The sequence below is a fragment of the Chiloscyllium punctatum genome, chromosome 17 (assembly GCF_047496795.1).
Source record: "Chiloscyllium punctatum isolate Juve2018m chromosome 17, sChiPun1.3, whole genome shotgun sequence".
Taxonomy (NCBI): Eukaryota; Metazoa; Chordata; class Chondrichthyes; order Orectolobiformes; family Hemiscylliidae; genus Chiloscyllium; species Chiloscyllium punctatum.
The window spans coordinates 79,691,844-79,714,699 of NC_092755.1; the positions used below are offsets into that span (position 1 = coordinate 79,691,844).

Genomic DNA, 22,856 nt, shown 5'->3' on the forward strand with positions numbered 1-22,856 from the left:
TTTCTTCACCCAGAGAGTGGTGAGCCTTCGGAATTCGTTACCACAGGAAGCAGTTGATGCCAAAACATAAAGCACTTGGGGTGAATGGGGTCAAAGGTTATAGGGAGACAGCAGGATTAGGCTATTGAGTTGGACGATCAGTCATGATGGCGATGAATGGTGGAGCAGGCTCGAAGGGCCAAATGGCCTCCTCCTGCTCCTACCTTCTATGTTTCTATGTTTGATACAGGGCTGCTTATCCCACAACAGTCTATCAGAATTGATCCTCTCTATCAACAGTCTGTCGAGGAGGGAGAGAAGAGAGAGAGTGGGAGAGTGTTCAAGATTTCCACCCCCTAGGTGTGAAGTTTGTTCCTCATTTCCCCATGAATGGCCTGTCTGGTTTCAAGTTTGCATCCTGGTGTTTGGAACTTCCTTCAGTGAGCCTGTTCCTGAGAACACAGTCACATTGACCTTGGACCAGGAATGGGTTTCTCTCTGCACAGAGTCTGGTGGAGGTGCTGTGCACTGTTCCCTCTCACCGTCGAGTGCAGCAGAACCTTCCAGAATTGGGTCTCAGTGCTGTAATCAGCGTTCCAATGTTGGTCACCGTGTGTGGAATGCCAGAATGGCTGTACACAGAGCTTACAGGGAATGTTGCGGCTGACCTGCTCCAGCTGTCTCTGTGTTTGTTGCTGCTGTACAGTCATGGAGTCTGACAGCACAGAAACAGTCCCTTCGATCCAACCAGTCCATACCAAACATAATCCCAAACTAAACTAGTCCCACCTGCCTATTCCTGGCCCATGTCCATCAAAACCTTTCATGTACCTATCCAAATGTCGTTTAAATGTTGTAATTGTACCCACATCCACCACTTCCACAGGACGTTCATTCCACCCGTGAACCACCCTTAGTGGAAAAAAAGTTGACCCTCATGTCTTTTTCAATCTCTCTCTTCTCAGTTTAAATATGCACCATCTTAGGGAAATTCACCATCTTCGGGAAAAGACAACTACCATTAACTCCACCTCTGCCCCTCATTATTTTATAAACCTCCATCAGGTCACCTCTCAACCTACTACGCTCCAGTGAAAAACATCCAACCTTTCCTTATAACTCAATCCTTCCATATCTGGCAAAATCCTGGTAAATTTCTTCTGGACTCTCTCCACCTTGAAAATACCCTTTTGTTGTGGGGGAGATCACCAGCCTTGGAGTCAGAGTCGGGGTTCAATGGCAGAGTTTATTGTACAAGGAAATGCCAGGGTTCCAGGGAGCAAACGACACCAACAGCACAGTGATCAGCTGTGAGTCTTCTCTCAACCCAGGGCACATGTCAAGAAACGTTTATACATCTTGTGATATAATAGGTCAGTGCTGAGGTTGTTGTCTCTGTAACATAGTTTGTTTGTTGTAAACATTGCAGAACTGTTGGTAGTTTTGGTACAGTCTTTGTCAGTTCCAACACAGCCTTTGTTAATTTCCATGTGGTCATTGTCAGTTTCAATGCAGACATTGTCAGTTCCCATGGCTGCGCTGAAGTCCATTGCTGTGGTAATGGGCGCTAATCGCTCTTCCTGAGAAGGACGATTACCGCAGCCATGGCTATTAGCACTTTGTATTGAGTCCGTATCAAGCTGTTAGCATTTCTATAAAAGATGTTGGTTGGACCCAGACACTTCAGCGGACAGTGTATGTTACTCATGTGTATTCTCTCCCCCACCCACCTTAAACTCATCAACTAGGTTGTGAGTGCATTGTGCTGGCATTCTGGTGGCCCCAGGCAGTTTCTGTGTTTGCTCTGCTGTCTCTCTTCATATTGTGGTGCGGTGGCAATCTTGTGTGACAAGTGGCCAACTCGTGGTTCAGCGGCCATCTTGTGTGTCTGTGTGCCTAGTGTCACCCTGCCCCGTGCCATCTTCACCTCCTATAACCGACTGACCAGAACTGGACACAGTATTCCAGAAGAGGCTTCACCAATGTCCTATACAACCTCGACATGACTTCCCTACTCCTATACTCGAAGGATGGAGCAGTGAAGACAAGTGTGCCAAATGCCTTTTTATCTGGGCCACCCTGTCTAAATGTGATGCAAACTTCAAAGAATTATGTACCTGCACCCCAGGTCCCTCTATTCTACAACACTACCCAAGACCTTGCCATTAATTGTATAAGCCCTACCCCAGTTTGTTTTACCAAATGCCATACTGTGCATTTATCCAGATTGAACTCCATCTGCTATTTTTCAGCCCATTGACCTATTTGATCAAGACCCCTTTGTAATCCTAGAAAACCTTCTTCAGTGTCTATTCTGCCACCAATTTTGGTGTTATTCACAAACTTAGTAACCATGCCTTCTATATTCTCATCCAAGTTATTTATATAAATGACCAAGAAAAAAGGATCCAGATCTGATCCCTGTGGAACACTGCTGGTCACAGGCCTCCTGTCTGAAAAGCAGTTTTTAAGCCAATTATATGTCCAATTGGCAAGCACTCCCTGAACCCCATGTGACCCACCTTTATGAATTAGTCTACCATCTGAAACCTGTCAAAGACTTTACTAAAATCCAAATAAACAACGACTACTGCTCTGCCATCATCAACCTTGTTGGTAACTTCCTCAAAAAACTTAATTAAGTTTGTGAGACACGATTTTCCCTACACAAAGCCGTGCTGACAATCCCTAATCAGTTTTTGCCTCTCTAAATCTCCATAAATCCTAACTTTTAAAATCACCTTCAACAACTTACCCACAACCAAAGTCAGACTCACAGCTCTATCGTTCCCCAGTTTCTCCCTATAACCTTTCTTAAGCAAAGGTACAACATTACCCACCCTCCAGTCATCAGGCACCTCACCCATACAGTTATAGATGATGCAAATATTTCTGCAAGGGATCTCATAATTTCCTCCCTTACTTCCCACAGTGTTCTGGAATACATTAGATCAGGTTCTGGAGATTTGTTCATCTTTATATTCTCTCAGACTTTCCAAACTTCCTCTTCTATAATGTGAACTGTTTTTAAAACATCAAAGTTTATTTCTCTGCATACTCTGGACTCTTTCTCCACAGTAAAAACTGACACAAAATATTCATTTAGTATTTCTCCCCGTCTAATGGGGTTCAACACAAAGACAACCTCCTTGATCTCTAAGAGCCGCTACCTCTCTCTAGTTACCCTCTTGCTCTTAATGTATTTGTAGATTCTCTTTGGGTCATTCTTAACCTTATTTGCCAATGCTATCTCATATCCCCTCTTTGCCTTCCTCATTTCTTTCTCAAGAATCCCTCTACACTCTTTATATTGATGAAGAGATTCAGTTGAACCAAGTTGTCTGTATCTAAAATAAGATTGTCTTTTATTCATTCATTGTTCTTTAATCTTCCCAACCTTACCCTTCACTCTAACAGGAACAAAACACCTCTGAACTCCTATAATCAAACTTTTGAATGACTCCCACTTGTCAGATGTCCTTTTATCTGTGTACAGACTACTCCAATCAACTTTTGAATGTTCTTGTCTCACACACCTTTAAAAGTTGCCTTACTCTAACTAAAAGCTTTAACTTTTATCTTTTTCCATAACCATTTTGAAACGATTAGAATTATGATGGCGAGACCCAAAGTGTCCCCCCACTTTTACTGCAGTCACCTGCCCTGCCTTATTGACCAAAATAAGGGCGGCATGGTGGTACAGTGATTAGCACTGCTGCCTCACAGTGCCAGAGACCCGGGTTCAATTCCCGCCTCAAGACTGACTGTGTGGAGTTTGCACGTTCTCCCCGTGTCTGCGTGGGTTTCCTCCGGGTGCTCCGGTTTCCTCCCACACTCCAAAGATGTGCAGGTCAGGTGAATTGGCCATGCTAAATTGCCCGTAGTATTAGGTAAGGGGGAGATGTAGGGGTATGGGTGGGTTGCGCTTCGGTGGGTCGGTGTGGACTTGTTGGGCCGAAGGGCCTGTTTCCACACTGTAAGTAATCTAATCTAAAAAAAGAAGGTCTAGTTTTGCTCCTCCTCCTCCAGTAGGAGTATCCACACACTGGTAAAGAAAATGTTGTTGAATACATTTGACAGATTCTTCACCATCCGAACCTTTAACACTATATTAGTCCCTGTCAATGTTTGGAAAATTAAACCTTATTATAACCTTATTAAGCTGACATATACCTGAAATCTCCCGACATATTTGTTTCTCAATTTCTTTCTTTTTTGAGGGGGGGGAGGTGCACCTATAGTACAAGGAGACAGCGAGGACTACAGATGCTGGAGATCAGAGTCTAGATTAGAGTGGTGCTGGAAAAGCACAGCAGATCAGGCAGCATCCGAGGAGCAGGAGAATCAACATTTCGGGCATGAGCCCTTCGTCAGGAATGTGGGGGGCCCAAGGAGGCTGAGAGATAAATGGGAGGGGGTAGGGCTTGGGGGAAAGTAGCTAGGAATGCAATAGGTCGATGGAGGTGGCAGATGATGGTAATAGGTTGGAGGGGCGGGTGCAGCAGAGCACATGGGGTCATACAGTCATAGAGATGTACAGCATGGAAACAGACCCTTCAGTCCAACCCATCCATGCCGACCAGACACCCCAACCCAATCTAGTCCCACCAGCCAGCACCCGGCCCATATCCCTCCAAACCCTTCCTATTCATATACCCATCCAAATGCCTCTTAAATGTTGCAATTGTACCAGCCTCCACCACATCCTCTGGCAGCTCATTCCATACACGTACCACCCTCTGCGTGAAAAAGTTGCCCCTTAGGTCTCTTTTATATCTTTCCCCTCTCACCCTAAACCTATGCCACTTTGCCCGAAACGTCGATTTCGAAGCTACTTGGATGCTGCCTGAACTGCTGTGCTCTTTCAGCACCACTAATCCAGAACCTAAACCTATGCCCTCTAGTTCTGGACTCCCCGACCCCAGGGAAAAGACTTTGCCTATTTACCCTACCCTCATAATTTTGTAAACCTCTATAAGGTCACCCCTCAGCCTCCGACGCTCCAGGGAAATCAGCCCCAGCCTGTTCAGCCTCTCTCTATAGCTCAAATCCTCCAACCCTGGCAACATCCTTGGAAATCTTTTCTGAACTCTTTCAAGTTTTACAACATCTTTCTGACAGGAAGGAGACCAGAATTGCACACAATATTCCAACAGTGGCCTAACCAATGTCCTGTACAGCCGCAACATGACCTCCCAACTCCTGTACTCAATACTCTGACCAATAAAGGAAAGCATACCAAACGCCTTCTTCACTATCCTATCTACCTGCGACTCCACTTTTAAGGAGCTATGAACCTGCACTCCAAGGTCTCTATTCAGCAACACTCCCTAGAACTTTACCATTAAGTATATAAGTCCTGCTACGATTTGCTTTCCCAAAATGCAGCACCTCGCATTTATCTGAATTAAACTCCATCTGCCACTCCTCAGCCCATTGGCCCATCTGGTCCAGATCCTGTTGTAATCTGAGGTAACCCTCTTCGCTGTCCACTACTCCTCCAATTTTAGTGTCATCTGCAAACTTACTAACTGTACCTCTTATGCTCGCATCCAAATCATTTATGTAAATGACAAAAAGTAGAGGACCCAGCACCGATCTTTGTGGCACTCCACTGGTCACTGGCCTCCAGTCTGAAAAATAACCCTCCACCACCACCCTCTGTCTTCTACCTTTGAGTCAGGAGGATAATGGACAGGTGGGACAGGTCATGAGGGCAGTGCCGGGTTGGAACTGGGATAAGGTGGGGGGAGGGGAAATGAGGAAACTGGGTGAAATCAACATTGATCCCGTGTGGTTGGAGGGTCCTAAGGCAGAAGATGAGATGTTCTTCCTCCAGGCGTCAGGTGGTTTGGGTTTGGCGATGGAGGAGGCCCAGGACCTGCATGTCCTTGGTGAATTGGGAAGGGGAATTGAATTGGTTGGCCACAGGGCGGTGGGGTTGTTTAGTGTGTGTGTCCCAGAGGTGTTCCCTGAAATGTTCCGCAAGTTGGCGTCCTGACTCCCCGATGTAGAGGAGAGCATATCAAAAGCAATGGACACAGTAGATGAGGTGGGTGGAGGTGCAGGAAAATCTCTGTCGGATGTAGAAGGATCCTTTGGGGCCTTGGATGGAGGTGAGGGGGAAGATGTGGACACAGGTTTCACATCTCTTACAGCAGCAAAGGAAGGTAGACCTAAAGAGGGAGTCACGGAGGGAATGGTCTCTGAGCAACGCAGCTAGGGTGGGTAAGGAAATATATCTCTGGTGGTGGGGTCTGACTGTTGGTGGTGGAAATGGTGGAGGATGATGTGATGTATCTGGTGGTTGGTGGGGAGGAAGGTGAGGACCGGGATTGGGGGGTGGGGTTCAGTCCTTGTTGTGGTTGGAGGGGTGGGGTTCAAGGGCAGAGGTGTGGGAAGTGGAGGAGATGTACTGGAGGACATTGTTGACTATGTGAGAGGGGAAATTGCAGTCCTTGAAGAAGGAGGCCATCTGGAATGTTCTGGAGTGGAATTGGTCCTCCTGGGAGCCAATATAGTGGAGGCAGAGAAATTAGGAATAAGGGATCATACTTTTACAGGAGGGAGGGTGAGAGGAGGTGTAGTCCATGTAGCTGTGGGAGTCGGTGGGTTTGTAGAAGATGTCTGTGTTGAGTCAGTCACCAGAAATGGAGATGGAGAGGTCCAGGAAGGGGAGGGAGGTGTCCAAGATGGTCCAGGTGAACTTGAGGTCAGGGTGGAAGGTGTTGATGAACTGTTCAACCTCCTCGTGGGAGCATGAGGTAGCACCGATACAGTCATCGATGAAGCAGAGAAAAAGGTGGAGAATGGTGTCTGTGTAGCTGCGGAAGATGGACAGTTCCACGTACCTGACAAAGAGGCAAGCATAGCTGGGGCCCATGGGGGTGCCTATGGTTGCCCCTTTGGCCTGAAGGAAATGGGAGGATTTGAAGGAGAAGTTGTTTTGGGTGAGGACCAGTTCCACCAAACGGTGACTGTGTTGGTGGAAGGGGACTGGTTGGGTCGCTGGGAGATGAAGAAACAGAGAGCTTAGGGGCCTTTAGCTCAATCCCATCAAAGTGATCTGTCCGTTCTTATTTGTAATTTCTACCCATATATTTTCATTGGATGATTTTTCAGAAATCTCTTCCCTAGCTACAGCCCCTCGAACTCAGCACCGCCTTCTTGACCTGCAATCTTCTTCCTGACCTCTCCGCACCCACCCCCTCTCCGACCTATCACCCTCACCTTAACCTCCTTCCACCTATCGCATTCCCAACGCCCATCCCCCAAGACCCTCGTCCCTTCCTTTTATCTTAACCTGCTTGGCATACGCTCCTCATTCCTGAAGAAGGGCTTATGCCCAAAACGTCGATTCTCCTCCTCCTTTGATGCTGCCTGACCTGCTGTGCTTTTCCAGCAACACATTTTTCAGTTCTGATCTCCAGCACCTGCAGTCCTCACTTTCTCCTAGCTACCGCAGGAATGTATTCCTTAATCAAAAACACCACCCCTCCTTTCTTGCCCCCTTTCTCTCCTTCCTATAAGTATCTAAACCTTGGAACATTGAGCTGCCAGATGCATCCATCGATCAGCCAGGTTTCTGTATGAGCTATGATGTCCCCATCCCATGTTCTTAAACATGCCTTAAATTCATTGGCCTCATCTGTTAAACCCCTTGTATTGAAATAAATGCAGCTTAGTTGTTCAGAGTTACTACATACTCTGACTCTCTCTCATCTTTCTTTTCCAATTGACATGCTCTCCACATTCCAAACCGTTCCCATCCATCCTTCCATTTACACTGCTGTGCAGAATTCCTCCACTCCCTCCCCCAATCCCCACCCTCCCCTGTGAATATAATGTCTCCCTTGATGGAATGAGCAAATCTCCTACTCAGATATTGGTCCCTCGCCAGTTTAGCTTTGACCCATCCTTTTTGAACAGGCCTTTTCTATTCCAAAAGACATTGCAAATGTCCAAAACCCTGAATCCCTGAACAATACACCAGCTCTTCAACTATTGATTTATCTCCTTTCATCTTTTGCTCCCTCCCTCTTTTTAGTTTGGTATTAGGAGTAAACCAGAAATGACTACTTTTAAGATTTTATTTTTTAAACTTCAACCTAACCTCTTAAATTCACTCTGTACTGCGTTCATCTTTTCCCTAAAAATGTCATTTCTACCAGTGAGTACAATAATTTCTGGTTTCTCAATCACTGCTTTAACAATATGTTTGAAACATTTAGAGAGGTCCTTAATCCTAGCACCAGGAAAGCAACAAACTATCCAAAATTTAAGCTTACTGCCACAGAATCTCCTGTCAATGCCCCTGACAGGAGAGACCCCTATAACAATAATTCTATTAGATCTTGTCAAAAGCTGCCTCACATAAGAATCATTCCAAGTGTCCCATAACTGACTGGTCCCTTCCACGTTTCTTGGAGAGGCTATTCCCTTTAACAGTTCCAAAAGCGGAGGATCTATTTGATAGAGGATTAGCCTCCGGAGACTTTTGAACTACCTTCTTATTGTCCCGGCAGTCGCCCATCTATCTGACTGATTCTGCTGCGTAATAAGCACTAGCCATCTCACTCTGTATAATATATATGGCCTTAATAACATTAATCCTAAGAAAAAGTTCAGTAACACCTGATATATCAAATAAGCTATCTTCCATTAGAACATAGAACAGTCCAACACAGTACAGGCTCTTTGGCCCACGATGTTGTGCCAAGCATTTATCTTAATCTAAGATCAACCTAACCTGCACACCCCTCAATTTACTGCTGTCCATGTGCTTGTCCAGCAGTCGCTTTAATGTCCCTAATGTCTCCGACTCTACCACCACCACTGACAGTGCATTCTACACACCCACCACTCTCTGTGTAAAGAACCTACCTCTGACGTCTCCCCTATACCTTCCTCCAGCTATTTCTGCCCTTGGGAAAAGTCTATGGCTATTGACTCTTTCTGTGCCTCTCATTACCTCGTACGCCTCTATGAAATCACCTGTCTTCCTTCTCCTCTCCAGTGTGAAAAGCCCTACCTCACTCAACCTCCCTCCAATCCGGGTAGCATCCTGGTAAATCTCCTCTGCACCCTCTCTAAAGCTTTTACATCCTTCCTGTAATGAGGTGGCCAGAATTGGACACAATATTCCAAGTGTAGTCTAACCAGGGTTTTATAGAGCTGCAGAAGAACTTTGTGGCCCTTAAACTCAATCCCCCTGTAAATGAAAGCCTATGCACCATAAGTCTTTTTAACAACCCTATCAACTTGGGTGACAACTTTGAGGGATCTATGTACGTGGACCCCAAGATCCCGCTGTTCCTCCACACTGCCAAGAATCCTGTCTTTAACCCTGTATTCAACATTCAAATTCAACCTTCCAACATGAATCACTTGGCATTTATCCAGGATGAACTCCATCTGCCACTTCTCAGCCCAGCTCTGCATCCTGTCAATGTCATGTTGTAGCCTGCAACAGCCCTCGACACTAACCACAACACCACTGAATTTTGTATCAGTGGCAAATGAACTAACACGTCCTTCCACATCTTCATCCAAGTCATTTATAAAAGCTACAGAGAGCAGTGGCCCAAGAACAGATCCCTGCAGGACACCACTGGTCATCGAGCTCCAGGCTAAATACTTTCCGTCCACCACCACTCGCTGTCTTCTTTCAGACAGCCAATTCTGTAACCAGACAGCCACATTTCCCTGTATCCCATACTTCCTAACTTTCTGAATGAGCATACTGTGGGAAACCTTTCAAATGCCTTACTGAAATCCATATACCCCACATCCACTGCTCAACCTTCATCAACTTGTCTCATCACATCCTCAAAGAATTCAGTAAGGCTGGTGAGGCATGAGCTGCCCCTCTCAAAGCCACACTTTTCCAAATAATCATAAATCCTATCCCTTAGAATCCTTTCTAGCACCTTGCTTACCACAATAAGACTGACTGGTCTGTAATTCCCAGGGATTTCCCTATTCCCTTTCTTGAACTGAGGAACAACATTCACCTCCCTCCAATCAGCCAGTACTACTCCCGTAGAGAGTGAGGATGCAGAGATCATCACCAGAGGTGCAGCAATCTCATTCCCGTAGTAACCTTGGACATATCTGGTCTGGCCCTGGGGACTTATCTATCTTGATGCTTCCCAGAATTTCTAGCACATCCACTTTCTTAAGATCAATCTGTTCAAGCCTATTAAACTGGTCCATGGTGTTCTCACTACCAACAAGGTCCCACTCTCTCGTGAAGCAAAAAATTCATTTCGGGCCTCCCCTACCTCTTCAGACTCCAGGCTCAAGTTCCCTCCACTATCCCTGATTGGCCCTACCCTGTCTCTGATCATTCTCTTATTCCTCACGTACATGTAGAAAGCCTTTGTTCACCCTAATCCTTCCCACCAAGGCTTTTTCATGCCTCCTCCTAGTTCTCCTAAGACCATTTTTGAGTTCTTTCCCAGCTACCCTATAATCCTCTAAAGCTGTCCCAGATCCTTGCTTCCTCAATCTTAAGTAAGCTTCCTTCTTCCTCTTGATGAGAAGCTCCTCTTCTCTTGTCATCCAAAGCTCCTTCACCTTACCATTCCTTGCCTGTGTGAGTGGGACAAAATTATCCAACACTCGCAACAAGTGCTCCTTAAACAGCCTCCACGTATTTTTATAGAATTTTGTTTTCTAAACAGTGGAGACAGGCCCTTCGGCCCAACAAGTCCGTATCGACCCTCAGAAGACTAACCCACTCAGACCCATTCCCCTACCCTATTATGCTATATTTACCCCTGATGAGTGCTCCTAATCCTATGGGCAATTTAGCTTGGCCAATTCACCTAACCTGCACATCTTTGGATTACTGTTGTCTCTTTCCCACCGAGCAGTTGTCCCTAATTTATACTCCACAGCTAATGTCTAATAGCAGTATAATTTCCCCTCCCCTCCCCCAATTAAATACCTTTCCATACTGTCTGTTCCTATCACTCTCCATGACTATGGTAAAGGTGAGGCAGTTGTGATCACTGTCACCGAAATGCTCTCCGACTGAGAGATCGAACACCTGGCCTGGCTCATTGTCTAGCATCAAATCCATCAGGAATCCCTCCTGGACACACCTGACAAAATCAGCTCCATCCACACCTGCATCTGCACTATGGAGGTTCCAATTAATATTGGGGAAGTTGGAGGCACTCATAACAACAACTCTGTTACATCTGCACCATTCCAGGATCTGCTGTCCAGTCTGTTTTTCCTTCTCTCTGCTGCTATTTGTGTGTGTGTGTGTGTATGTGTGGGGGGGGAGGAGATCTATAGAAAACACCCAACAAAGTGACTGTTCCTTTCCTGTTACTGACCTCCCCCCATACTGACTCAGTAGACAAACCCTCCTCAACAACTTCCTTTTCTGCAGCTGTGATGCACTCTCTAATTAACCATGCTCCTCCCCCTCCTCTTTTACCCCCCCCCCCCCCTCCCTATTCTTTTTAAAAGATCTAAACCCTGGAACATTCAGCAGCCATTTCTGCCCCTGTGAAACCCATGTCTCCATTATGGCCACAGCATCGTAGTTCCAAGTACTGATCCATGCTCTAAGTTCATCACTTTTATTCCTGACACTCCTGACATTGAAACAGTTAGATTTTAACCCATCCCCTTTGCCCTATCACTGTGTATCCTTCCTGACAGACTCTCTGCATCCTATTTCTGCCCATTCAACAACTACCCTCTCCACTGATCTGTAGCTCTGGTTCCCATCCCCCTGCCAAACTAGTTTAAACCCTTCTGAAGTGCTGTAGCAAATCTCTCCTCCCAGGACATTGGTGCCCCTCTCGTTTAAGTGCACCTCACCCTTCATGTATAAGTCCCACCTTCCCCAGAAGGTACCCTAATGATCCACATATCTGAAGCCCTCTCTCCTGCACCAGCCCTGTGTTTGGCTGCACTCACTCCCTGTTCCTCGCCTCACTAGCACATGGCACCAATAGAAATCCTAAGATTACTACTCTGCTCGTCCTGCTTTTTACCTTCCAACCTAATTGTCTGAAATCACTTTTTAGATCCTCACCCCTTTTCCTGGCTGTGTCATTGGTACCAATGTGCACCACAACTTCTGGCTGCTCACCCTCCCCCTTCAGAATCTTGTAGACTCGATCAGAGACATCCCGGACTCTGGCCCCTGGGAGGCAACTTACCTTCTAGGAGTCCCATTCACGACCACAGAGTCTCCTGTCCGTTCCTCTAACTATTGAGTCCCCTACCACTATTGATTTTCTATTCTTCCCCCTTTCCCTGCTGAGCCACAGAGCCAGACTCCCTGCCAGAGACCTGGCCACTGTGGCTTTCCCCTGGTAGGTCATCCTTCCCAACAGAATCCAAAACTTATTATCGAGGGGAACAGCCCTGCACTGCCTGTCTGCACTGTTTCCCTATAGAAAATAATATTAAAACGGAAATAAATTGAAAACATACCTATCAAATGTATAAAACTTAAATAAAATCAACCACTTAGCTGATTAACTGAATAAAAACGACTCCTTTTCAATAAATTCCTCAAAGAAAAAAGGTTCTGCTCCAGAGCTGACCACGTGTCAGACTCTCCGGCAGAAAACACCTCTCCTTATTTTAAAAAAACTTCAGTTTTTCAAAAAAACATTTTGCGATGTTAATGAGCCTCTGTGAAGCACATATAATCCCTTTTAAACTCTGAACTTCGAGAAACCTCAGCCTTTCCCTGTAGACCCTGAAAAGTTCATTTTTAAAGAAGTCAGTTAAAAAAAATTGTAATTGTTTTTTTGTTTTTCAAATGTCAGTGAATAAAAATCTTATATTAGTTTAATATAAATGACTGTAGCAACGGAAAAAAAACCTATAATAAGTCTTTACCAAAGCCTGCAATCCCAACAACAGCTGCAAGATCTACACTGCCTCCCTCTCTCTCTATTTTCAGAATCCATCCCCAATACACTGAACAAGGACACCCCAAACATGATCTTCCTCATCACTCACTGTACCTGCTGTCGAACTGTATGTGGTCCATGTAGCAGGACACCTAGATTCCTCTGCACCTCACAGTTCTCCAATCCCTCTCCTTTTCAATAACACACTGCTTTTCCATTCTTAACATCAAAGAGAACCAATTCACTCTTTCCCAGTTATAGTCCGATGGTTCTGATTGTCCAAATGTGATTGGGATGATTAGGGATGTGGAGGGGAAGGTGATTGAATGATGGCATAGTGAGAGGGTAATAGTAAGGAGCAGGGGTGGGTAGAGGGGCAGTGACTGGCTGGAATTGGCTAAGGGGAGTATGAGGGAGAGAGGGAGGCGATGGGGAGGGGTTACGGGTGGGTGAGGAATGGGGAGTGGGCAGGAATTGACACAACAGTGGGCGATACACAACACTGATGAAGGGCTTTTGCCTGAAACGTCAATTTCGCTGCTCGTTGGATGCTGCCTGAACTGCTGTGCTCTTCCAGCATCACTAATCCAGATACACAACACTGCCCTGCCCTCAACCCAGAACCCAACCCCCTGACCATGAGGACCCAACTGCACCCCACATACCCCCGTCTCAAAAACCCAACACCACCTGCCAGATCTAACATCTCCTCCCCATGCTGACCTCCCCACTCTAAACCCTCCATCACTTACCTGACCCCTTTCCCACCTTGCACCTTCATCACCAACAACATCGCACCCTAAGCTCCCACTTATCCTTTTGCCCATGCTGTTTGAAAGGAGCTGTGAAAGGGACTGTCTATGTTTCTGAACATTTAAGTCACAGGGTGGGGCACCTTGTTACTGTGAGAACGGAGGGTGTGGGGGCCGCACATCGTAGGCCGTATATCCTACACAATGAAGGGCCCATCAGATTTTGAAGATCATTCTGCATTTCTGAATGATCTCTGGGTGGAATCTCCTGTTGCAAATGCAGAGCATTTTCCCAAGACTGGAATGACCAACCCAAGTGTGATTGGCGTTCCTCAGAAAACTTGGCCTTTCTGATCTCCTGTTTCACCTCATAAATGTCGACATTACCCTGGGTAGCACAGAGCCTGTGAATAAACTGACTAGAATCTGCTCTTTGAGACCTGCCCAGGTGGTGACTGTGGGTGTAGATTACATGGTAGCTCAGTGGTTGGTACAGCCAGGGACTCGGGATCGATTCCAGCCTCAGGTGACTGCATGTGTGGAGTTTGCACATTCTCCCGTGTCTGTGTGTTTCCTCCGGGTGCTCCGGTTTCCTCCAAAGACATGCAGATTAGGGTGAATTGGCCATGGAAATGCAGGGTTACAGGGTTTGGGTGGGATGCTCTTCAGAGGGTCAGCGTGGACTCAGTGGGTTGAATGGCCTGCTTCCACACTGTTGGGATTCTATGCTGAGGTTTGACTCTCCTGTTAACTCCATTTGCTGATGTTCTTGTGTTCCTCCTGCAGTTGTTGGCTGTCAATCGAGAGGGGAGCAATCTGGGCGTTTGTGGCCCCAGCACTGTTTGTGGTGGTGGTAAGTGACAGCCCTGAACATTACACACGTTCACTGAACATCAGTGCCAAAGCAATCCTGATGGGAATGGCATTTAGGGAGAACCTCAGAGAATGGGCAAACTTTAATAGAATCTCGCTGAAGATCTTACTGTGTGTGTGCCCAAGCTTGACGCTATAGAATGGACACATGACTTTGAACTGTTTTCAGCTTGGTTAAAAAAAATCCTTTCGCGATTATTTCACTCCTAATTTTTTTGTGGAAACACTCTGATGTCAAATAATCCAGCAATTAAAATAATCGCTGAAGGATGCGGAGAGGAGATGAGGATTTTTCTTTTTATAAATGTACTGAGTTAAGTTCAGGAATCCATTGCCTGAGACAGCGATAACAACAGACTCGGGAATCGTTCCAATAAGGGATGGTTTGGAGGTGTTGGTGTTGGACAAATTTAAAAATCATCCAATCTCACAAGGGAATTAGATAAAGGTTCAAAGGGCAGAATTTACCCGGCTCTAGGGTAAGGACAGGGGCGAGTGGCACTGATTGGAAAACTCTTCCAAAGATCCAGAACAGGCACTGTGGACCGAATGGCCTCCCTTTGTGTTGTACCACTCCTTGATTACAGAAACTGCAGTCTGCTGGCCCAAGTATGTACAGTGTCCATTGAAGTTTGTACAATGCCTTTGTAGTCTTTCTAGCTGCGTAAACAATCTCCATTCTGCAAATAATTAATTCCTGATTGCTTTCTGCAAAACCAGCCACCTAAATCCTATCGCCTGAAAGATTGGCCCTTTTTGGATGTGCTGAATTCAGGGCCCTGTCAATACGGCAGTTGGTTCAGCATCAACCACTTGTGTCAAAAGCGGTTTGCAGTTATAAAAATAAATTGTTTTGTAAGTGTCCTCAATGCGGTACTTCAGTCTGAAGGGATCACATTGGAAAATGGGAGTTTTTTGCTGAGTTGTGCTGTTTGAGTTGGGTTATTCACTCTCTGTTCACACCAGGTGGTGATGGGGAACTTGACTGGCTTCAGGATCCAGAAACTCATAGGCACATTGGAGCAGAAAATACAGGCCATTCAGCCCCTCGGGTCTGCTGTGCCATTCAGTGAAATCATGGCTGATTTGATAATCCTCAACTGTATTGTTCCTGCCCTTTCCAAAGGGATAATCAGCTGATGCTAAGGCCACTAACCTGATCAGGAGCAAACCAGTGTTGCGTCCAATTATTATTCCACATGGATCGCCATGGAGACACTCTCAGTCCAGCTGAAACCGGAGTGAGCCCCTGGGAGGGGCTGGAAGCAAATGGAAAACCCCACATCAACTTTGTGTGGGAACAAAATCTGGGAAATTCCTCTTCCACTCCCTGAGGTGATCCAAACTGATCCAAGAGATTACTCTGGCCCTGATCCTGCCTTCTGTATGAAGTGATCACCTTCTGATTCAGAAATAATCCAGCTCTCACGTGGAGGAGTTTTTGTGAATTCTCCACAGAAGCTGGTTCCACAGGTTCGTTGTTCCCAAGGGAAAGATTCCCTTCCTCATATCAAACTCTGATTAGACCACTTACAACTTCAAATATGTTACAGACCTGGAATCACCCTGAGCTATGGGAGCACCACCCCCTGCAGGTTCCCCTCCGAGCCCCTCACCATCCCAACTTGGAAATATATCACCGTTCCTTCAGTGTCACTGGGTCAGAATCCTGGAATTCCCTCCCTCAGGGCATTGTGGGTCTAGCCACAGCACATGGACTCCAGCGGCTCAAGAAGGCAGCTCACCCCCACCTTCTCAAAGGGGCAACTAGGGACAGGCAATAAATGCTGGGCCCAGCCAGTGACAACTACATTAAGTGAAAGAATAAAAAATAAAAACTATTTAATTGGAACATGTTGCCCCTAGAATACAGTCTAACCCCTTCATGATTGCATAACCTAAATCAAACCAGTGAAAAGTCAACACTTCACTGAAGCGGAAAGTTCTAACATTTTTCATCTCTTTTAATAATTGAGATGCTTCAAAGTGTGAATTAATCTCATAGTCCCTCTTTGCTCCTATTTCAACATGTCCACAGCACTCAGCAGCATCTCAATAAACAGCTATTCATACAAGAGTGATGGAAAAAACCTTTGTAAACCTCAAGAAATCTAAGCAGCTTTGAGCAAAGTCCTGGCACTTTGTGTCTGTATACATTAAATCATACTGAGATTGTGAATGGTGCTTTTTAAATGTACAATCTCAGTGGTGCTATTTAAATGCAGTTCTTCTCTTCCTTCTGTCTTTCTCAACCACGTTTCTTCTCCAGATCCACCCTGGTTTGTGCTTTGAAGTATATTTTCACACTTGCGGATGCAAGCATATTCTGAAATCCAGCAATTTCAGAAGGTTTACAGCAGAAAATGTGTTTCTGTTCCAAATGCTGTGCTGCCAGTTTCTAAACAACAAATCATAGAGGAGTTTGACGACAAGGCAAAAGCTGAAGGTCAAAGGGCATTGAGAGTCTGAGCTTGAAGGATTCCACAGCTTTTGTTTGTAAATGTGCCAGGCGTTCCTCCGAAAGGCAGTGCTCACAGCTCAGAACACACACACAGTATCATCAACCAGAAGGAGGGAAGGAACAGGCAGGATTGGGACAACAGGAGATATAGAGGATGGAGGGAGATGGAGGGTGTGATAGAGGATAAAGGGGGAGATGGAGGATAATGGGGGAGATGTAGGATGAAGGGGGAGATGGAGGATGAAGGGGGAGATGGGGGATGAAGGGGGAGATGGGGGATAAAGGGGGTGATGGAGGAGAGGGGGTGATGGAGGATGAAGGGAGTGATGGAGGATGAAGGGGGTGATGGAGGATGAAGGGGGTGATGGAGGATAAAGAGGGTGATGGAGGATAAAGGGAGTGATGGAGGATGAAGGGGGTAATGGAGGATGAAGGGGGTGATAGAGGAGAGGGGGTGATGGAGGATGAAGGGAGAGATGGAGGATGAAGGGAGAGATGGAGGATGAAGGGGGTGATGGAGGATGAAGGGGGTGATGGAGGGTGAAGGGGTGATGGAGGAGAGGGGGTGATGGAGGATGAAGGGAGAGATGGAGGATGAAGGGAGAGATGGAGGATGAAGGGAGAGATGGAGGATGAAGGGAGAGATGGAGGATGAAGGGGGTGATGGAGGATGAAGGGAGAGATGGAGGATGAAGGGGGTGATGGAGGATGAAGGGGGTGATGGAGGATGAAGGGGGTGATGGAGGGTGAAGGGGTGATGGAGGAGAGGGGGTGATGGAGGATGAAGGGAGAGATGGAGGATGAAGGGGGTGATGGAGGATGAAGGGGGTGATGGAGGATAAAGAGGGAGATGGAGGATGAAGGGGGTGATGGAGGGGAGGGGGGTAATGGAGGATAAAGGGGGTGAAGGAGGAAGAAGGGGGTGATGGAGGAGAGGGGGTGATGGAGGATGAAGGGAGAGATGGAGGATGCAGGGAGAGATGGAGGATGAAGGGGGTGATGGAGGGTGAAGGGGGTGATAGAGGAGAGGGGGAGATGGAGGATGAAGGGAGAGATGGAGGATGCAGGGAGAGATGGAGGATGAAGGGGGTGATGGAGGATGAAGGGGGTGATGGAGGATGAAGGGGGTGATGGAGGGTGAAGGGGGTGATGGAGGATGAAGGGAGAGATGGAGGATGAAGGGGGTGATGGAGGATGAAGGGGTGATGGAGGATAAAGGGAGAGATGGAGGATGAAGGGGGTGATGCAGGATAATAAGGGAGATGGAGGATGAAGGGGAGATGGGGAATGAAGGGGGTGATGGAGCATAAAAGGGGAGATGGAGGATGAAGATAGTGATGGAGCATGAAGAAGGAGAGGGAGGATGAAGGTGGAGGTGGAGGATGAAGAGGGTGATGGAGGATGAAGGGGGAGAGGGAGGATGAAGGTGGAGGTGGAGGATGAAGGGGGAGATGGAGGAGAGGGGGTGATGGAGGATAAAAGGGATGCAGGAGATGGAAAGCCCCAAACCTAATGAAACAACATGTAACCATGCAAGAATGTGTGAGAGGTTAAATATTGGTCATAATATAAAGAACAGCAGAGAATGACTGAAATGTTAAAGATGTTCTAGAGGAAGCCAGCTCGAAACGGAAGAACAAACAGCGAGAGTTTCTGTAGACATTTAAGAAGGGTGAGTGAGTGAGTGTAGGCCCGGTTGATGGTAGGTAATGGGAAATGGCGGATCGGAAGAGCAGTCCTATTGTCCTCTGGGACTCTGCCGTGTTTCAGTTCACTTCTGTCTCACTGTGGTGGATTGACTTCCCATAATGAATCAGCTGGAAGGAAGAGAGAAACTTGGTGAAATTACCCTCACCAGGGAAGTGAGCAAACTGATGGAGCTGTGAGTCCCTGGGTCCAGATGGATTTTAACTTTAAAGGTGGTGGTTAATGAGGTAGGAGATATGTGGATGCTAACTTTCTAAATCTCTCTCAGTTCAGGGAAGGTTCCATTGGATTGGAAAGCCCCACATCCCAAAACATAAGGATATTACGCTCTGTAACACAGGACATTGGCGAGTGCATGTCGTGTATGGTGGATTGTTTAATGAGGAAACGTTGGACATTCTGAGTTTATTTCCAGTGGAGTTTAGAAGAGATGAAGAATTGTGAAAAATATAAGCTCCTGAATGGTCTTGACAAGGTGGGCATGGAAAGGACGTTTCCACCTATGGGTTAGACCAGAGCGTAGGGGCTTATAAGGTTTTATAAGGAGCGATCAGGTTTCGGGACAGAGATGAGGAGATACATTTTCTCTCAGATGGTTGTGCATCTTTGGAACTCTTTAGGATCAGACATTTCTTTTAGAGGGAGGTGCTTAGATTCTTGCTGTTGAATAGGGAGGTTATTGGGGGGTAGATGGGAATGTAGAATTTAAAAAAAAAAGATCAATCATGACCTCATAGAATGCAGAACAGGCTATCAGGCTGAATGGTCATATTTCACATATTTGCTTGTACTCTATAGAACAGTATTTATTGCTGAAGTGTTGTTTTGTCAGTATTCAGTAATAATGTTGTTGAAAGGGCAATGTCAGGGACAAGGTTACTGTATGATTCTCTGATGTAAATTGCCAAATGTTTTTCTTTGAAACAGAAAATCATTTCAGACAATGACCAAGGGAAACACATCAGAGAGAGATAACATGCCGAGTGTGGCAATGTTTATCAAACAAGGGCCTTTACTTTAATAAATTCTGCTATTACAGATAACAGCTACTCAGGTAATGATGTGAAGCCTGTGAGCAGGGCAGAGGTCTGTGATGTGGGGGAGAGAGTGGGTTTGGACTGAGCCCCTCTTGGAACCTGCCTTATGATCTTCCCTGAAACTCCAACTGCAGCCCACTCCCATCAGCTGTGAGGTCATTCATCTGAAACCAATCAGAACTGATGTCTCTGGTTTTGGGCTAAATATAAAGTCACCTCAGGCAGAAGTGGGGACTGCAGACGCTGGAGATTAGAGTGGTGCTGGAAAAGCACATCAGGTCAGGCAGCATCCAAGGAGCAGGAGAATTGACGTTTCGGGTTAGAGTCCTTCATCAGGAATGACGCTAGGAGCTTCGGGGGTGGAGAGATAAAAGGGAGGGGGGTGGGGCTGGGGAGAAGGTAGCTGAGAATGCAATAGGTGGATGGAGGTGGGTGAAAGTGCCTCCTCATAGAGCGCTTTAGGGACCGTCTCTGAGACACCCACACCAGCAAACTCCATTCCCCCCCCCGCCACATGGCCAAACATTTCAACTCCCCCTCCCATTCTGTCGAGGACATGCAGGTCCTAGGCTTCCTTCACCGCCGCTCCCTCACCACCCGACGCCTGGATGAAGAACACCTCATCCTCTGCCTCAGGACCCTCCAACCCCAGGGCATCAATGTGGACTTCACCAGTTTCCTCATTTCCCCTCCCCCCCACCTCACCCCAGTTCCAACCTTCCAGCTCAGCACCATCCCCATGACCTGTCTCACCTGTCAAGCTTCCTTCCCACCTATCTGCTCCATCCTCCTCCCCGACCTACCACCTTTACCCCCATCTCATCCACCTATCACACTCTCAGCGACCTTCCCCCTAGCCCCACCCCCCTCCCATTTATCTCTCCACCCTCGAGGCTTCCAGCCTCATTCCTGATGAAGGGCTCGAAACGTCGATTTTCCTGCTCCTCGGATGCTGCCTGACCTGCTGTGTTTTCCCAGCACCACTCAAATAAAATCACCTCAGTCCTATCAGACCACAGGAGTAACTGGAGGCAGTTTAACCTGAGGGTCACTGTGCATCAGTTAATGGGAGAGATTGAGAAGGAGAGTCGTAGAGTCATAGAGATGTTCAGACTGTTCACTCCAACCCGTCCATGCCGACCAGTTATCCCAACTGAATCTAGCCCCACCTGCCAGCACCCAGCCCATTATCCCTCCAAACCCTTCCTATTCATATACCCATCCAAATGCCTTTTAAATGTTGCAATTGTACCAGCCTCCACCACTTCCTCTGGCAGCTCATTCCATACATGTACCACACTCGGTGTGGAAATGTTGCTTCTTAGGTCTGTACTATATCTTTCTTCTCTCACCCTAAACCTATGCCCTCTAGTTCTGGACTCCCCCACCCCAGGGAAGAGACTTTGTCTATTTATCCTATCTGTGCCCCTCATGATTTTATAAACCTCTATAAGGTCACCCCTCAGCCTCCAACATTCCAGGGAAAACAGCCCCAGCCTGTTCAGCCTCTCCCTATAGCTCAAATCCTCCAACTCTGGCAACATCCTTGTAAATCTTTTCTGAACCCTTTCAAGTTTCACAACATCTTTCCGATAGGAAGGAGACCAGAATTGCACACAATATTCCAACAGTGGCCTAACCAATGTCCTGTACAGCTGTAACATGACCTCCCAACTCCTGTACTCAATACTCTGACCAATAAAGGAAAGCATACCAAAAGCCTTCTTCACTATCCTATCTACCTGCGACTCCACTTTCAAGGAGCTATGAACCTGCACTCCAAGGTCTCTTTGTTCAGCGACACTCCCTAGGACCTTACCATTGAGTGTATAAGTCCTGCTACGATTTACTTTCCCAAAATGCAGCACCTCACATTTATCTGAATTAAACTCCATCTGCCACTTCTCAGCCCATTGGCCCATCTGGTCAAGATCCTGTTGTAATCTGAGGTAACCCTCTTCGCTGTCCACTACACTTCCAATTTTGGTGTCATTTGCAAACTTACTAACTGTACTTCTTATGCTCGCATCCAAATCATTTATGTAAATGATGAAAAGTAGAGGGCCCAGCACCGATCCTTGTGGCAGTCCACTGGTCACAGGCCTCCAGTCTGAAAAACTACCCTCCACCACCACCCTCTGTCTTCTACCTTTGAACCAGTTCTGTATCCAAATGGCTAGTTGTCCCTGTATTCCATGAGATCTAACCTTGCTAACCAGTCTCCCATGGGGAACCTTGTTGAACGCCTTACTGAAGTCCATATAGATCACATCTACTGCTCTGCCCTCATCAATCTTCTTTCTTACTTCTTCAAACAACTCAATCAAGTTTAATTTCCCATGGATAAAGCCATGTTGACTATCCCTAATCAGTCCTTGCCTTTCCAAATACAGGTACATCCTGTCCCTCAGGATTCCCTCCAACAACCTGCCCACCACCGAGGTCAGGCTCACCGGTCTATAGTTCCCTGGCTTGTCCTTACCACCCCTCTTAAACAGTGGCACCACGTTAGCCAACCTCCAGTCTTCCGGCACCTCACCTGTGTCTATCGATGATACAAACATTTCAGTAAGAGACCCAGCAATCACTTCTCCAGCTTCCCACAGAGTTCTCGGGTACACCTGATCAGGTACTGGGGATTTATCCACCTTTATCCATTTCAAGACATCCAGCACTTCCTCCTCTGTAATCTGGACATTTTTCAAGATGTCACCATCTATTTCCCTACAGTCTATAAATGTCTTTTTGCACAGTAAACACTGATGCAAAATCAGTTTAGCATCTCCCCCATTTACTGCAGTTCCACACAAAAGCTACCTTGCTGATCTTTGTGGAGCCCTATTTTCTCCCTAGTTACCCTCTTGTCCTTAATGTATTTGTAAAAACCACTTTAGATTCTCCTTAACTCTGTTTGCCAAAGCTATCCCATTTAGGGCAACCACAGCTGATGATGGGAATTGAACCCATGCTGTTGGCGCTACTCTGCATTGCACAATAGCCTTTCAGCCAACTGAGCTAACCAACCCCCTGAGTTTTGAGATGCTGCCCACAGTCCACATGAAGTTGGGGTAGTTTGTTGACACAAAATGTGTCTTACAAAGAAGAGATTTTTAACTTAACCAAGATGCCATCCATTGGATGGTAATAATTAGATACA

The 22,856-nt window shown here is 46.5% G+C and overlaps 1 protein-coding gene across 8 annotated transcripts in view; it reads left to right on the forward strand.

The window, feature by feature from the left end:
• adgrd1 (adhesion G protein-coupled receptor D1) overlaps positions 1-22,856 on the forward strand; it is a 324,854-nt gene that overhangs the window by 186,470 nt on the left and 115,528 nt on the right. For 7 of the 8 annotated variants that reach the window (XR_011962991.1, XR_011962990.1, XM_072587673.1 and 4 more), the window contains one exon: positions 14,408-14,474. The exons of the other annotated variant lie outside the window; for it this stretch is intronic. Coding sequence is in view for 5 of the 7 variants with exons in the window: in XM_072587673.1 (XP_072443774.1) it covers positions 14,408-14,474 (67 nt within the window). In the remaining 2 variants the exon portion in view is untranslated. The remainder of the gene's footprint in view (positions 1-14,407; positions 14,475-22,856) is intronic. 8 annotated transcript variants of the gene reach the window in all.